The sequence below is a fragment of the Cucurbita maxima genome, unplaced genomic scaffold (genome assembly GCF_002738345.1).
Source record: "Cucurbita maxima cultivar Rimu unplaced genomic scaffold, Cmax_1.0 Cma_Scf00008, whole genome shotgun sequence".
In the NCBI taxonomy this organism is placed as follows: Eukaryota; Viridiplantae; Streptophyta; class Magnoliopsida; order Cucurbitales; family Cucurbitaceae; genus Cucurbita; species Cucurbita maxima.
In genome coordinates, this window is record NW_019272024.1 from 1,735,403 (window position 1) to 1,751,650 (window position 16,248).

The 16,248-nt window shown below is 38.9% G+C and overlaps 4 protein-coding genes across 5 annotated transcripts; 1 reads left to right on the forward strand and 3 right to left on the reverse strand.

Annotated features, from left to right (window-relative positions):
- Positions 1–1,249: 1,249 nt before the first annotated feature.
- LOC111482977 (tubby-like F-box protein 8) lies at positions 1,250–3,677 on the reverse strand. 2 transcript variants are annotated; one of them, XM_023129033.1, is made up of 5 exons: positions 3,242–3,677; positions 2,504–2,855; positions 2,339–2,426; positions 2,126–2,258; positions 1,250–2,041 (listed from the first exon to the last, which is right to left on the reverse strand). In XM_023129033.1, exons 2-5 carry the CDS (start codon positions 2,852–2,854, stop codon positions 1,327–1,329), a joined length of 1,287 nt encoding a protein of 428 aa, XP_022984801.1. In that variant the 5' UTR covers position 2,855; positions 3,242–3,677; the 3' UTR covers positions 1,250–1,326. The 2 variants fall into 2 exon arrangements, with proteins under 2 accessions (XP_022984801.1, XP_022984800.1); XM_023129032.1 differs by having other exon boundaries at positions 2,504–2,921; positions 3,242–3,674.
- Positions 3,678–4,965: 1,288 nt separating this feature from the next.
- Positions 4,966–7,078, reverse strand: LOC111483203 (uncharacterized protein KIAA0754). Its single transcript, XM_023129353.1, has 2 exons — positions 6,932–7,078; positions 4,966–6,847 (listed from the first exon to the last, which is right to left on the reverse strand). Exons 1-2 carry the CDS (start codon positions 7,076–7,078, stop codon positions 5,024–5,026), a joined length of 1,971 nt encoding a protein of 656 aa, XP_022985121.1. The 3' UTR covers positions 4,966–5,023.
- Positions 7,079–7,530: 452 nt separating this feature from the next.
- LOC111483225 (cytochrome b-c1 complex subunit 6-like) lies at positions 7,531–10,914 on the forward strand. The gene is made up of 5 exons (XM_023129373.1): positions 7,531–7,639; positions 8,417–8,465; positions 9,131–9,215; positions 10,459–10,548; positions 10,658–10,914. Coding segments are annotated over exons 2-5 (210 nt in total). The 5' UTR covers positions 7,531–7,639; positions 8,417–8,463; the 3' UTR covers positions 10,691–10,914.
- An 825-nt stretch (positions 10,915–11,739) lies between these two features.
- LOC111482700 (probable WRKY transcription factor 9) lies at positions 11,740–14,220 on the reverse strand. Its single transcript, XM_023128616.1, has 5 exons — positions 14,092–14,220; positions 13,876–14,016; positions 12,940–13,269; positions 12,731–12,844; positions 11,740–12,405 (listed from the first exon to the last, which is right to left on the reverse strand). Exons 1-5 carry the CDS (start codon positions 14,200–14,202, stop codon positions 11,833–11,835), a joined length of 1,269 nt encoding a protein of 422 aa, XP_022984384.1. The 5' UTR covers positions 14,203–14,220; the 3' UTR covers positions 11,740–11,832.
- Between the last annotated feature and the right edge of the window lie 2,028 nt (positions 14,221–16,248).

Below are 16,248 nucleotides of genomic sequence, written 5' to 3' on the forward strand. Positions count from 1 at the left end.
CCCCCCCCCCCCCCCCCTTCTTGTCCGGTTTTTATCCCGCTTTAAAAAAATATTAAAAATGTGTTTTTTATTAGAGTATTTAGAACAAAAAGTAAAATAAAAATCATTTTATGGTTTTTTTTTAAGTTTAAGAAATTAGAGAGATTTAAATTTGAGCTTTAGAAATAATTACATAATATAAATATTATGTTACCAGTCTTATATTTTTAAAATATAAATTATCTATTAAGAAATTCGTTTAACATATATACTGCGAATTTATTTCCCACACGATTAAATAATGTTTTATAGGGATAAAAATAGAAAAAAAATATCGTCAAATAAAGTATTGAATTTATAAATACAATATTAAATTATTAGAAAGAATTAAAAGTAGGAAGTAAAAGCATAAGAAACGGCGGCGTTTAACTGGGTTTAATAGACCCATCATTTGTTGTCCAGCTACATCAATGTCCCTTTTGATGTAGCTCATATAATAATAAAATTCATATATTTTATTTTATTTTGGTTTTTAATTTTTTTAATATAAAGTACTGGGATTAGTTAATAACAAAGAATAAAGATGTATATTTGGGTTATTTATTTATTTAGTTTTTGTAATTACTATTACTATAAATTTGAAAAAGAAATAGATGTGATGGAATAATGAGGGAAAAAGGGAAAAAAGAGAAGAGGGCCATTTTCTGATCGGTTCACATGATGGAAGAAGTTGTTCAAAAGCAATGCTCTACTCAAACCACTTCTTCCATCATTACAAACAAAAGGTATTTAGAGATTCAGAAGATTTTCTTCTTTTGTGTATTTGGGAAGGGTAAAAAGGGCTTTTCACTTCATTAGAGAGAGAGAGAGAGGCAGAAGGGTAAAAAGGGCTTTTCACTTCATTAGAGAGAGAGGGGTAAAAAGGGTTTTTAACTTCATTAGAGAGAGAGAGAAGGGTAAAAGGGCTTTTCATTTCATTAGGGGGGGAGAGAGAGAGAAAGAGAGAAGGGTAAAAAGGGATTTTCACCTCATTAGAGAGAGAAAGAGAAGGGTTAAAAGGGATTTTCACTTCATTAGAGAGAGAGAGAGAGAGAGAGAGGGGTAAAAAGGGCTTTTCACTTCATTCCTTTTTTTTAAAGATTAGAAGTAGCCGATGAAGTTTTACATCAATACCATCAATGACTATTTCACTAACCTAACCATGAAATGACAACAAACTAAGTGAGTGAAATCCAAAAGTTAAAAAAAAAAAAAAAAAAAAAAAAAAGGGGCATAAAAGGTAAGGTAGGGAGCTGCTCTTACTTTTGTTCTGCTCATCATATGCATTAACCTTTTGATACATTTTCTTTATTCACAAGCCAATTTGGTATCAAAGCTACTCAAGCATATTGCAAAAGCCTGAAAAGCAGACAGCGGATATCGATAATCCATCGTGAACATGTCTTTCCCGACCTTCCCGAACTGAAGAATGATCTTGTCGTGCTCCGGTGGCCCTGGTTGAGACGGGGTTGGAGCGCCAGCACCTGGTTGTATTGCTGCAATCAACTGAAAATTCTTAACCGACGCAACCGTTACCCGCCCACGAAAGTTCAGGCACCAACATTGTAGCTGCTCGTGCCATCTCGGCGGCTTGTTTTTTAGTACCAAAGGTCTCATCTTTCCCTCCTCATCGCCATCCAATGCTGCCCGCCCAATTTCGGAGAATCTAGCACTACTAAACTCCATGGAATGATCCAAGGCTTTTGAGAATGACGCACTCCGAAACGAATCGTCGAGAGACTTCGGAGGGAGGAGCTCAGGTTGGCCTGGAACAACGCCCCCTGCATCGAGGGAAGACACTGGTATCGAATGCATTATACAGTGCATTCTCCGGGGTCCCCGTGTGCCTAAGACGTTTAGTTCATAACTTATATGAGCTATGTTGTAACTCCCAGTCGGGACTTTCGGCGACACTTTTTTCGAATAGAATCTACGGCTAGTTTTCCCTGGAAGAGGGAGTGGGGCAGCGGTGTATGGAGGTTGAGTATCATAGACAATGAATTTCGTTCCAAGAAAATTCGACCTGGATATAAACACGAAACTTGAATCAGGAAAGACATAAGCAGAAGATATATTTCTTCAAGGCTGTTCGTAAGTGTTATCTCACCTCAGCTTTCCGATGTACGAGCTACTCGATCTCGAAATGTTTTCTGCATCCATCGAGATAATATACTCCGTGCTAGTTGTTCTTCGTGTACGCTTAGCAGAGAGAAGAAACTTCCCGTTTTCAACCAGAAGAGCTGGACAATTCGAGTACCAGAAATTATAAACAGATTCAGATGTTCAACAATGAGGTGAAGCAGATAAGCATATTCCATACCAGGGCTAAGACACAAGTAGAGATGGTATGCTAGGTTCGATTTGTCCCTCTTAATGAAGCATTGTACAGATCCATCGCGCGGTCCGGGCTAAATTCAAGAACAAAAGGAACGAACAATGAGTCGTAATCTCCAACATTTGATCCTACGAATACCGAAAATCATACCTGCTTCAGTGACACAGGAAACGTAAGCTTCCCACAAACTTCCGGGCCTTTAACGATCTCCATACACATAATTCTCCAAGAACGACACACCGCAGCGCAGGCCACGACGTTCTTTCGAGAAGGCCATGTACATTCACTCTCTTCAAGTCTTCGAACGACATCATACAACAGCTCAGGTGGAAGATTAGCCCAGCAGCCATTCTGAACAACAGGAGGCTGATCATGAACATCATTTAACGACGACGCATTCGACTTCTCTCTATGATGACTACTCAACCTAGCCTCGAAACCTCGTCTAGATAAGCTCCCAATACTATCCCTAACATCACGAACAATGCTTCGAAACGACATTCTACACGAAAATGATATCAAATCTCGACGCCCCTTCGATTATATATCAATTGTCATGTGTTTATGGCTGCCAAATGTTACAAAGTGCTTCAGAATCTTGTAAATTAAGGCCAAAAGTTAAAGAAAAAGAGATAAGTATTGTGAAAAAGCTGCTTTATGATGCATCATAAAGTCTAATCTGGCTCAAACTGGCTCTTTATTCTAGCACAATAAGAACATTTGAAACTGCATAGATCCAAAACAAGATAGAATCTGGACCTTTCTGAATCCATCAATATTATGCAGAAATTACACAAATTATGAACAGAATCAACAAAAACTAGGTCAAAATTTTGTATCCGGACAGAAAAAAACTGGTACGAATTAAGAACACCAAGAAACACAAACCTGTAAACGAGGATTTAAGGTCGATCAGGCAGGTGAAATCAGATCAAGCTCTTGAACTAAGAACAGAGGACTGAAGATCTGCCAGTAAAAGAAGGGATGAGGAGTTGTGAATGAGGTTTTTTCTCGGGAAAGTCACAACATTTTCCCGGAAGATCAGTGTGAAAATGATAGAAAAGTGAGAGATGGAGAAAGAAAAGGAGAAATCTAAAGCGAAAAACTCTAAGTTAATGGCCAAGTATCGGAGAAAATCAAGATATTGGTATGAACACTGAAATCCCAGAAATGGAAATCAAAGCTTTGGATCAGTCGTCTCAAAAAAGTCTCTCTCTCTCTCTCTCTCTCTCTCCTCTTTCTCTCTCTAGGGCGGACCCCAAAGGGTCATTGAATTTAGCTAACGATGAAGAACCAAAGAAGAATAGCTACAATGATTCCATTTTCCACCAATTTTCAAGTAATTTCCTTTGAAAGTTTCACCATAAATTTATTTATTTATTTATTTATTTATTTATTTTCTGGGCGATAATTCCTACTAACAGTTCATGACCCAAATGGGCATTTGACTTTCCCCGTGCATTGTCTGATAAGAAGAAAAAAAAGGTCTTTGGGGAGTTTTGATTCAATGCGGCCGTTCCTATTGTACCACTCAATTTAGTCAACTATACTTTCTCTCTCTCCCTTGTGATCTTATTCCTTTATCCTTTTTCTTTTCATGAACTACCAAATAATTTATTTGTCTTTTTTTTTTTTATTTAATGTATTTTCTTTTAATAATTTAATGTCTTAAAATGGCAAGTAATAAAGTCAATCTCATCATTTTTTTTATTATATTATTATTTGGATGTACAAAGCTTCATGCTCCCGATATGAAATTCAATAATAGCGGTGAACCATTTTTTTTGTCTAGAACGAAATTCATATGGCTCGTAAGTCATAAATCGAGTCAAATAGTACTCTTTATTCCAATTTCGATCTATATTAACAAGGTTGACTTTTTTTTTCTTTAGTACCTCAATCATAAGAACACTAAAATTAGGCGTGTTTTGCTTGTTGGTCAATAACGTGGTCATATAAATGTCAACAGCCATATGACCCATATGACCCAATGCCTTTTTTTTTATATAAGTTTTTGTCCCCAAAAAACATATAACAATGATAATAAAAGGCCATTTCCATTGATTACCCTAAAATAAAACGGGTCGGATTTCGAGATTTCGGGTCGGGTAGTATTGTGACCCGTTATTAGAGTTTGACTTTGACCAATAATAATGTGCAGCCACGCTAATACTTCGACTAGTCAGAGGAAATGATGAAACTTCCGGGGGACCTCAATTATTATTATTATTATTTATTACTGTTTTCATCATTATTCTTATTTAATGAAACATTCAACAAAAAATAAACCACATTATTTTTTGGTTTCATTCTTTATTTTAATTTTTAAATCATAGCTTTATTCCTTCAACAATTTTTTATTTATTTAATACTTAAATTAAAATATATATATATTCAAAATTGTATGGCTAATATGCTAGTAGAGGAGAGCTCCAAAGAGGTATAGAGGTGTCGAGACGAACAAAAAAATGTATTTTATTGAAAGCTCTATAGAAGTATCGAGCTTTAATTAAGGAGAAACGGGATTCCATTATTTTGATTTCTAGTTTAGATTTTCAATGGCTTTTGTTCTTTCACAACCAAAAATGGAAGACCCGAAACTACAAGCATTCCCGTTCTCAATCAATTTTGGAATTGTTAACAAATTAAATGTTCCATAGGCACCCGAATTTACTTTCCCATATTGTCTATTGTTTTTTCTTTTGTCGCCGCCGCCACTGCCACCGCCGGTGACGGTGTCGCTTCGGTGGTCTTCTCCTCTTCGGTGGCTTTCGTGAGTTCTGCTGCTGCCTCGACGGCGGCCTTTTGTGGCGCTACGGCCGCTGCCTCGACGGCGGCCTTTTGTGGCGCTACTGCCGCTGCCTCGACGGCGGCCTTTTGTGGCGCTACTGCCGCCGCTGCCTCGACGGTGGCCTTTTGTGGCGCTACTGCCGCCGCTGCCTCGACGGTGGCCTTTTGTGGCGCTACTGCCGGCGCTGCCTCGACGGCGGCCTTTTGTGGCGCTACGGCCGCTGCCTCGACGGCGGCCTTTTGTGGCGCTACTGCCGCTGCCTCGACGGCGGCCTTTTGTGGCGCTACGGCCGGCGCTGCCTCGACGGCGGCCTTTTGTGGCGCTACGGCCGCTGCCTCGACGGCGGCATTTTGTGGCGCTACGGCCGCTGCCTCGACGGCGGCCTTTTGTGGCGCTACGGCCGCTGCCTCGACGGCGGCATTTTGTGGCGCTACGGCCGCTGCCTCGACGGCGGCCTTTTGTGGCGCTACGGCCGCTGCCTCGACGGCGGCATTTTGTGGCGCTACGGCCGCTGCCTCGACGGCGGCCTTTTGTGGCGCTACGGCCGCTGCCTCGACGGCGGCATTTTGTGGCGCTACGGCCGCTGCCTCGACGGCGGCCTTTTGTGGCGCTACGGCCGCTGCCTCGACGGCGGCATTTTGTGGCGCTACGGCCGCTGCCTCGACGGCGGCCTTTTGTGGCGCTACGGCCGCTGCCTCGACGGCGGCATTTTGTGGCGCTACTGCCGCCGCTGCCTCGACGGCGGCCTTTTGTGGCGCTACGGCCGCTGCCTCGACGGCGGCATTTTGTGGCGCTACGGCCGCTGCCTCGACGGCGGCCTTTTGTGGCGCTACGGCCGCTGCCTCGACGGCGGCATTTTGTGGCGCTACGGCCGCTGCCTCGACGGCGGCCTTTTGTGGCGCTACGGCCGCTGCCTCGACGGCGGCATTTTGTGGCGCTACGGCCGCTGCCTCGACGGCGGCCTTTTGTGGCGCTACGGCCGCTGCCTCGACGGCGGCATTTTGTGGCGCTACGGCCGCTGCCTCGACGGCGGCCTTTTGTGGCGCTACGGCCGCTGCCTCGACGGCGGCATTTTGTGGCGCTACGGCCGCTGCCTCGACGGCGGCCTTTTGTGGCGCTACGGCCGCTGCCTCGACGGCGGCATTTTGTGGCGCTACGGCCGCTGCCTCGACGGCGGCCTTTTGTGGCGCTACGGCCGCTGCCTCGACGGCGGCATTTTGTGGCGCTACGGCCGCTGCCTCGACGGCGGCCTTTTGTGGCGCTACTGCCGCTGCCTCGACGGCGGCCTTTTGTGGCGCTACTGCCGCTGCCTCGACGGCGGCCTTTTGTGGCGCTACTGCCGCTGCCTCGACGGCGGCCTTTTGTGGCGCTGCCTCGACGGCGGCCTTTTGTGGCGCTACTGCCGGCGCTGCCTCGACGGCGGCCTTTTGTGGCGCTATTGCCGGCGCTGCCTCGACGGCGGCCTTTTGTGGCGCTATTGCCGGCGCTGCCTCGACGGCGGCCTTTTGTGGCGCTACTTCCGGCGCTGACTCTAGAGTGGCTTTCTCGGACACTGCCACTTCCTCAACGGTGGGTATAGGAGGGGCAGCATCTACCACATTTAGTGGCTCCACCTTAGCTTCTTGACTGGGCTCTTGATTTTGGGCCTTAATTGGAAGTCCCACTTCCTTTTGATCCTCAGCTGCCTCTTCCTTTGCTTCATTCTACAAAGAAAATAATAAATAAAAAAAAAAAAAGATATAATTAAAAAAATTAGAATTAAAGAACATAAAGAGTAATTAAATTACCTGAAGGAGCAAAGACCCAAGGGAAATGGGTACCTCCCGAATCTCCTCAATAGTCCGCTCCGCCACTACGGCCTCCTTGACAACAGGGAGGGGCAGGGGGGCGTCTTCTTTCTCGTAGGTCTTGGGCTTGCTAGCGCAGCCACCCATGTCAACTCTGTGAATGTCGAGAAAGAAGGTAAAAGAATGGAGGAGACAGGAAGAGGGTTGAAGAAGCTGGAGGCGGATGAGGATGAAAATGGGGTAATTATATTGCCCTAAAGGCTAAATTTTTCACTGCCTAACCATAAGTTTAGGCATTCAACGGCAACCAATTAACCCCGCTTTTACCACTTCAAAACATTATCATTTACTATAATTACTCTATTTTTGGTAATAATTATATTATTTTTTTAAAATAGTTACGTGCTCTAGAAAATAGCTCTGTTATTATATTAATTTTAAAATAAATGTAAAATTAATTAATCTTTTAATTTTAATTTTAATTTTAAATTCTTATAATTTAGACATTTTTTAATTTGTAATTTAATTTGGCTCCAAAAGGGCTTTTTGACCCGACCCGAACAATTGTACCGAATCCGAATGCAACCGGCCCGCGAAGCTTCTTGAATCGGAAAAGTGGGAGATTTGTCATATTGCAGTTTCTCAGCTCCGAAACTAAACCTAATCAGAGTTGCTAGTTTCCTCCCAGATTTGTGTTTCAGCTCCAAGGTATGAATTTGGAAACGAGAAAGGCTTTCGCCGTTTTTGAGCTTTATATAATTATTGTTCCCTGTTTCTCTTTTCTGCTTTTTTTTTTTTTTTTATTCTAATGATCAGATCCGTGTTTTTGTTTTCCTCCATTTGTCGATCGTCTGTTTTGGCATTTATGGGGGCTTTTGATTTCTTCTATCGATTTGATTTGTTTCCTTTGAAGTTTTCTTAGAGATCGATGGAGGTTCTTTTGTTTTTCTCTGTGCGATTATATTATGTCGTTTGTTCTGCCTCTCAGTAGTTGGTTTTCGAGGGGAATTTGTTATGTTTGATTATATGATCTGAATTGTTGTTTTTGATACACATTCAAGTCTCCAATTTTGAAATGGTGTTTCCGTTTCTCTTGTAATGGAATCAAGATTAACGAGTATCATTAGATTACGACCTTACTTAATTTCCCTTACCATAGGCAGTTTGATTCGTGGGTACAAATCATTGGGCTGAAATCAATTGCTTTTCCTTTGGTGAAATTGACGAGACTTTCTAATACCTTCCATTCTGAATGTTTCACATCTGAACCTGAAGTCTAATCTTACATACACAATGATACTACATAGTAGATGGTGTTTAGCTCGAGGCTGGTCAATTTAAATTCTTAATGGATCTTTTGTCTGCCTTTCCTCAAAAGAATGCTTGAGATAAAGGCATGGACATTTTGAATTTGTGGAATGAAGTTCATGGTTTTTGGTGTCAGCATTTATGTGCAAACTAAAATTTAATTTTAATGCTTTTCAGGTTTTCTTGCCTACTATTTTGCTCAAAGTCAGTACTATTTATTAGCAATGTAAGTACCTTTATTATTATTATTATTGTTATTATTTAGGATTCAGCTTCACCATAAATTATACACTATTTTTTGACCGTTTTATTTCTTACACGATGACTTTTTGATTGTCGGCTATGTACTTTAGATTTGTATCCCTGTATTCAAGTGCTGTTTTGTTACCATTTATTGCCTTATTTGGCATTCAGAAATTTCTAAGCACACTCTTTCCCTCGAAAGTAGCCCATAGTGGTGGGAAGAGTTATTAGGGTGGACTGTGGTCCACATACCTGGACAAATGTTTCTTTGAATCTTGATTTTTGGAGCAATCACCATGACAAGTATCATCTCCCTGCTGCTGAAAGGAAATCATGGAATATAGAAGTGCTGTGATTTTTGCATATTTTGGGAAGAATTAGTTTTCTGTAGATTTAGTTGCAATGTAAATCAGACATTTAGCAAATGTAAGGTTTTTGGAGATTTGTAAGGTTTGATAATCAGTAGGATAGTTATATTCTCAAATACCAATGATTAAAGTATGCCGGAGTGGAAATTGAGATCTTCATATGGTTGGAACTTGGAAGCTACTTTTACATGCATTTCTTTTCCATACTCTGTCTTTGTCTTTCATTGTGTTGAAGATTATTTGTATTGATATCTACGTTTCTTTGTTTCCTCGTATGTAGGGCGGATGAAGAACCTGTTGATCAGAAAAGGTATCTTGAAGAAGCTTGCAAGCCCAAGTGTGTGAAACCACTACTTGAATATCAGGTACAGGGTGTTTTATTAGTCTATGTTGTGGGGGATTGATGAGTCTTAGTCTAGTTGGATACGTTTTTTTCTTCATTTGTTGGACTATTGTTCATTATTCTTTTTTTTCTTTTCATGATTACTCCACTTTAAAAGCTTGTTTCGTGAATGGTGTATATTTCTATTCTCTTATTTGATTAGAAATTAAACCATCACTAGATGAAGATTTTGCATCTCTCCGTGTGATTACATCCATTTATAAACCATTGGATTTCCTTGTACCTTCTTTGTGACGCATGGACGTTACAAATTTTAATCAATTTTACCCCACCTTTGATTTCTGAATTTGCTTATGGAAAAAAAACCCATGGACGTCAACTGGGCCCCATCAATCAACCCACACCTTGAAGATAAAGTCTGTTTTTGGGGCGGAAGAATGGTTGGAACATTATTTGGATATTGTGGGCATACTAGTAATCAACTAACAAGTGGTTATAAGTAGAGAAGGATTTAAAAAATAAGACAAAGACGAGCCACTCAATGGCTAAGTAGCACTATTAAAGTCTCTTTTTATTAGTCGTTCCAACATTAAACTTCATAATTTCTCTTTCGATTATGCATCTTATTTTTGCTGTTAAGGGTAATAGTAAGAACTTGTTAGTGCAACCTTTTTTATTCTTTTGGATAGAAGTCATTTTTCGCTCAACGATCTTACTTTTGGTTTCCTTTTGCTGGTTCTTTTTGTATGCTCTTGTATATACTTTCACTATGAAGTCCTGTTTCTCATCCAAAGGTGTTAGGGCGATCTTTCCCTTGGCAATTATGGTGAAAGATCCTTGGCTCATCATGCTAAGCAATTAGGTCACGGAGGCAACAATAGCCCTCCTCAACACATTGTCTTAACAATGTAGCTCCGTTGATCTGTGAATTCAACTCAATATTGATGGCAAGTTGAGATACTTGTTTCCTCAAACTTGAGACAACTCATGTTTCACTGATTCTAGTTGATATCATGCTTTGGGGTTCATGTTGACTCGGTCACTTGTCGTCCTTTTATTGCGCCGTTGATGAATCTCAACCAGTCATCAAGTTTTATGCAATCTCTTATATCTATGGGTGTCAGCTGATGATTGGTTGATATATTAGAACAAAGAGGGTCTTAATTTTTTTTTTACTTTGTTTATTACGTCCAATCAGATTCAAATTCTATCTCATTAGGACAAAGATAAGGTAAAATGATGATTATTGCCTTTCGATGTCGTAGGCATGCGTGAAGAGAATCCAAGGGGACGAGAGTGGTCATAAGCATTGCACTGGACAATATTTTGATTACTGGTCTTGCATTGACAAATGTGTAAGTAACTTTCGGTTTTTATAGAAATTAGACTACGGAAAAAGCTGTACATAATCGAACAAGTTCGAGCTCGAGCCTTGAACTAACTTCAAAGATGCTGTTCTTGCAGGTTGCACCAAAACTATTTACGAAACTGAAGTAATGGACAATTGTTAGGGATGTGGGGATCCTTTCCTTTTGTGCTTGATTTTTTATGCAACCTGTTTTTGTGGACTTGGTTTTTGCATCTACAAAAAATGCCAAGAGCTGTGCAATTTTATAAAAGTTATGAAGACCTTTAACCATGGTCAATAAGAAAGGATGTTGGATTCACGTTTTGAGCTTGTGAAAACTTCCTCCTTTAATGCTATGATTGCTTTATATCAACATTAGTGATCTAAACCAGTAGTTTCAGAATTTGCTGTTACTCGATTTGTCTGATGGCTGTCCATTTTGTGAATAATCTGCCCATTGAGGTTCAGTTTGGGACAAGTAAATGACTTTTTGGTCCAATGCCTGCTTTCTAGTTTACACGGGCTGCCGTGGATTGGTAGGTAGATGATGATGAAGTTATAAGGTAAATTATAAATTTAGTCTCGAAACTTTAAAATTTTTGTCGATTTGGTGTCTGCATTTATTGGTCTTTTAACTTTGATTGACAAAATTATAAGTTTAAGGTTTTATTTGATATACTTGTCACCATTAATTCGTCCGAGCTTCTGGACCTTGGTACCGAGATTGTTTGGGAGACACGGTCCAAGTCCAAATATTGATGATACTATAACTTGAATAATATACAATATAAGGTTAGGAGGCTGGAAAGTTGTTTCAACCAATCTCGAACAATAAATTCCAAACAAGTGAATGTGATCTGGCTCTTCATTAGCGAGATGAGGGTTAGTTTAGTAGCTCTTCGAGCAGATTCACCTTCCCTTTTATTCAAGTCAGTGGTGATTTCATTTTTTAGAAGGGGCACGCTCAACACTGTGCTAATACCTCGTTAGGCCTCCCAATTTATCAATTAGATGTCGTAAAATCGACAGTTTAGAGATTTACTAGATATAAATTTCAATATTTACGAGCTAAATTAAGCATATTTTATTTTATTTATTATTTTTATATTTTACTTGTCAAGTTGATGCCATATAATATCAAACCAAAAACATATTTATTCTTTCATTCTATGAATTCTTACAGAACTCTCATCAGAAAATCAAATCATGGAAACAAAAACTACAAATATAAATACATATTTTGGATCAAACTGAAAAAAAAAAAAGAATGAACTCCGAGTCTCCTTCCAAATTACTTCCCATTCAAGGAGAGGGACTCAACAACCCAATTCTTATTTCCGCCGCCACCATCGTCGCCGCCGTCGCCGTCCTTACCAGAATCAAAAGAAGAACGTTCGATAGGATCCAGCATCGACGTCGTGCGGTTGCTCTCTTTGTTAATAAGCGTCGAAATGGCAGCCGCCACGGCGACTCGAAACTTAGGGTCAGAAGCAATAGCAGACACACTCTCCGCCGTGAGTGGTGGCTTATTACCGTCGGTAGGGTTCCAACTCCGGCCATGGAGGGAACCCATAAGATGATTAGGTTGAAAGTTCCTATGGAAGAAGGAATGGGGCAAATCGGAGGTGGAAGAAGTAGCCATTAAAGGGCTGTAAAAGCGGTTGGCAGAGGGCTCATTAGGGTTTGGAGAATAGGAAGAGGAGTTTAGAATATTAGGGTTAGTATTAGCGGAGTCTAAGAGCATGAAGGAAGCTGCTGCTGAAGCTGTGGAAGCCATGGCTGTGGCTCCGACAGGGAGTGGATGATTATGCGTTCCTTCGTACGTTGTTATCAGAATCGACATGTCTTCTAAGCATCTTTGGACCTAAAAGTCAAGACTTTAATGTAAGAAAAAAGTGACCAAATTATGGTTAAATTATACAAAATACCTGAAACCTTTAGAGAGCGGGTTAGGTTGAGTCGGGTTAATACATTTCTAAGACCCAACCCAAATGTTCGGACTTAATTTTTTTTTTTAATAAGAACCCAACGACTCAACCCAACCCAAATCAGTTTTTGATTTATCTAACATTTTTTAAAAAGTTTAGGAACTCGAGGAATCTATTAGAAAATTTTAAAACTTAAGAACCTATGATGTAAATTTAAAAGTTAATGTACTAAACTTATAATCGAGCCCGGAAAAACTGTACCTGTTTCCTAACGGGGCATCCCGGGGCAACTGTGCAACGATAGTACGCTCGAGGGCATGGATTACCCTTCGCGATTTTTTGACCATATTTCCTCCATTGACAACCATCGTTCATCTACAATAACATTACATTGCGACATTATAACATAAATTTTATAAACATCCTTAAACTTCGTTAAAATAAAATTTTGGTTTGATATTGCAACTTACAGTGGCAGATTCACATCTAGCTCGCACAGAAACCCTAGTTTTCCTGTTTTGTGGAGGTGCCATTCCTTGCAATAATTCAGGCCTTTGTGGCTTGTTCTTCTCTCTTGTTTCTTCTTGTAATTCCCTATGGTTATCTTCTTCCATATCATTGTTGTTTGTATGGAGCCCTAATGATAACCCTAGTTCCCTCTCCTTCGTCTCCTCCTCCTTCGATGGCGGCGACCGTGCTCGTCTCTTCTTCTTCGACATTTCCTCGAGATCCAAGTCTAGGTTTTGTATGTCATGCCTTTTCTTCTCGTTTCCTTGGAATAATACAAAGCTACGAGAGTCCTGTGCATATACGAAAATAGATACCTATTATGTTGAGTGAGATAACAAGATTTGAGCATTCATCAATTACCGCTCAACTATAAATATTGTCCGTTTTAACCCGTTATGTATCGCTGTCAATCTCACGGTTTTAAAACGCGTATATTAGGGAGAGGTTTCCTCACCCTTATTATAAGGAATGTTTCGTTCCTCTCTCCAACCAACATGAGATCTCACTACTATGTTCGTGTTGATAATCAACAACACATCTCTCGTCTCAGTGGATAAGTGATTATTTTTAGATGTAAGAGTGAGAATCCTATTAAGAGGTCAAATTTTGCACGAAACCCAACAAATAGATTATATAATTGAATTGAGCGGAAACTAAATTAATGTTCATATTCACTAAGACCAATAAACTTAAAACGCTACTTTTTTTCGTTACGGGTATCTCTCGTAAGACCTCAACATGTCTACTCGAGTCGAGTACGAATATACAGAAAAGGGTATTCCTAGACGTGCGTAGGGATTGTGTTTATTTGCGAGAATGGATCCAATTTCGATCATTTGATACGACCAGTATAAAACCCATATAGATGAACAAAGAGAGAAGGGGTTTGAGGGTACCTTGTTGGTGAGGTTGTTTTGTTGGATGATACCAATTTTGGTTTCAAGATCATAGTAATCTTTCATGGTTTGTTCCACAGCTCGTCTCAACGCTTTGTTCTCTTCCTTCATTCGATCCATTTCCATTTGTAACGCAGAAATCTATAGAACGTATAATCCTCGATTAAGAATCGATGAGTTCAACAAGACGGGTTAAAGGGTTCTTAAGAAGCTTACCTCTCCACCATTAATGTCGACTGCCAAACCTTTTCTCGAATCCGAGACAGCAGCTTGTTCTTGTTCGTGTTCGTGTTCTTGATCAATTTTGAGTGAGAGATCAATCTCCATAACCCTCTTTGGCTTTCTCTCTCTCAGATGGTTGAATATCACAATCTCTCTCTTAATACAAATTTTGAGGCATCAAAGTCAATTCTCTCGTCTCAATGGAATAATTATTATTAGATTGACTTTAATGGGTCCCCTTTATTAATTAACCTTCATTCACTTAATTAAAAATAACTTTCCGACCCCAAACCCTAAACTCGAGCTAGATGTATGAGAGAGAAATTGTGTATCAACTATAATTACTCGAGATAGCTACGTATAAATTTACGTGCAAACGTGTAAATGTTATATACCCGTTATGTCTCATGGTTATTTGGGCTAGCTACATGTAAATTTGATTTTTTAGGTCTCACGGGTATTAGGGATAGCTATGTACAAATTTCATATACTTGCCAGACTTCACGGTTATTAGGGATAGTTATGTAAAAATTTCATATAATATGCTAAATCTAACGATTATTAGGGTTAGCTACGTAGTGACAACTATTTTCATGATTTTTACCTTTTTATTCCTGAGGTGAAAACTCGGATTTAGCCCTACGCAAACTATACGGTAATTAAGAGAAATTTTAGCAGCCGCATTAGCCTAAGTTGTAATTAATTAAGCAGCCCCAACTATTTATTGTAGCTAATTATTGGAGTTGTTATTTTCGATATCTATTAATTTACTAAACTATATTCAAATCGAGTATTTTTAGGTAAATTTAAAAATAAATAAATGAGAGTAATTTGAAAAATGCTTAAAAGAATTACAATTTACTTTTGTTTTCGAGGGCTCCGTTACAGTAATTTTAAAGTCAAACATGTTTAGCTTACAGTAATTTTATATCGAGTGACCTTATAGAAAGTTCCATGAAACATGTTAGTGAAGACAAAACATCCTTAAAAAGGTAGCGTATTTATAGGTTATTTATTTGGATAGAGATTAAATTTTAAAATGAGCTGGGGGCATCACTGTCATTATTTATGGTGTTTGGAGTTCACATTTTTTATTAAATAATAATATGAAAAAGAAGGAAAATAAATCCAATTAATTAAATATTAATGTTTTATTTAAAGAAATCCGTTAAGAAAGAGAAAGCTTGGGATCCCATCTTGAAATGGTCAACGCCAAGACCTCATAACTCTACACCCATGTTTCTCTATTTTTCTTTCCTAATAAATATTATATTTATATATTTTATATTTTATTCCAATGGAATTATTAAATTTTATTTTTATTATTATTTGGAAGAAAATGGTTATTTGATTTATTATTAATATAATAATGTCGACCCCCATTCACGTTTCCAAGGAAAATAATATGAAAATAAAGAATTTAATGATAAATTTATGGGACAAAATAATATAATAATTGTCGTATGAATTAGCTTCGTTGATTTCTAGATCTATGGACATTAAACAATTATGTGAACTATATTCCATTATTGTAACACTCAGATAGCAGATAGTTATATGCTGTAAGCCGTTGTTATTGAAACTCTCTTTCAAAAACTTTATTCTTTAACCGGGATCAGAGGCTCGAGCATACGTCCCCTGTCCGTAGGCGACGCAAGAACGAATTCACTTAACTCACTTATTGATGGGAAGTGAGTGTCGCACAGTTGCAAGTCTGTTGTCATCAAAAAGTGCGATTGTAACAAATATACATAGAATTAGAATTAGAGGTATTTATAAAACTTAACCACCCGAACTATAAATGTTAAGTTGAGTTAAATTTTTTAAAAATAAAAAATTTGATTTGATTTAAAAATTGATTTTTTTTTATTAGATCAACTCGACTTAATCATATTATCTCCCATTTAAACGGGCTTTTTAATATTTATATTTTTTTTCTAATAATTAAGTAGTTATTTTTATGTCAACTAAATTATTTATTTATTATTTTATTATTTTATTGTGAACTCACTTGCAATTTGCAAAAATCAAGGTTAAGGATAAAATAATAATAATAATAATAATAAATGTAACGTAGAATTTACATAAAGTCCATAGTTTTGAGGGTTTTAAAATCAATTGGATAATGTTTTTTTTTTTTTTTTTTTTTTT

Bases quoted from the DNA above. Each gene is read 5' to 3' on its own strand.
- LOC111482700 (XM_023128616.1), bottom strand. From the start codon at position 14,202: ATGGAGATTGATCTCTCACTCAAAATTGATCAAGAACACGAACACGAA. The intron at 13,270-13,875 runs GTACCCTCAAAC...GTATATGCACAG, and splicing joins AAAACAACCTCACCAACAAG to GACTCTCGTAGCTTTGTATT. The intron at 12,406-12,730 runs GTACAGTTTTTC...CTTGACTTTTAG, and splicing joins GATGCCCCGTTAGGAAACAG to GTCCAAAGATGCTTAGAAGA.
- LOC111483225 (XM_023129373.1), top strand. The intron at 9,216-10,458 runs GTACAGGGTGTT...TCGATGTCGTAG, and splicing joins AACCACTACTTGAATATCAG to GCATGCGTGAAGAGAATCCA. The intron at 10,549-10,657 runs GTAAGTAACTTT...CTGTTCTTGCAG, and splicing joins GGTCTTGCATTGACAAATGT to GTTGCACCAAAACTATTTAC.
- LOC111482977 (XM_023129033.1), bottom strand. From the start codon at position 2,854: ATGTCGTTTCGAAGCATTGTTCGTGATGTTAGGGATAGTATTGGGAGC. The intron at 2,427-2,503 runs GTATGATTTTCG...TCTTGAATTTAG, and splicing joins TTCCTGTGTCACTGAAGCAG to CCCGGACCGCGCGATGGATC. The intron at 2,259-2,338 runs GTATGGAATATG...CGAATTGTCCAG, and splicing joins CTACTTGTGTCTTAGCCCTG to CTCTTCTGGTTGAAAACGGG.
- LOC111483203 (XM_023129353.1), bottom strand. From the start codon at position 7,078: ATGGGTGGCTGCGCTAGCAAGCCCAAGACCTACGAGAAAGAAGACGCC. The intron at 6,848-6,931 runs GTAATTTAATTA...TTTTCTTTGTAG, and splicing joins TTGGGTCTTTGCTCCTTCAG to AATGAAGCAAAGGAAGAGGC.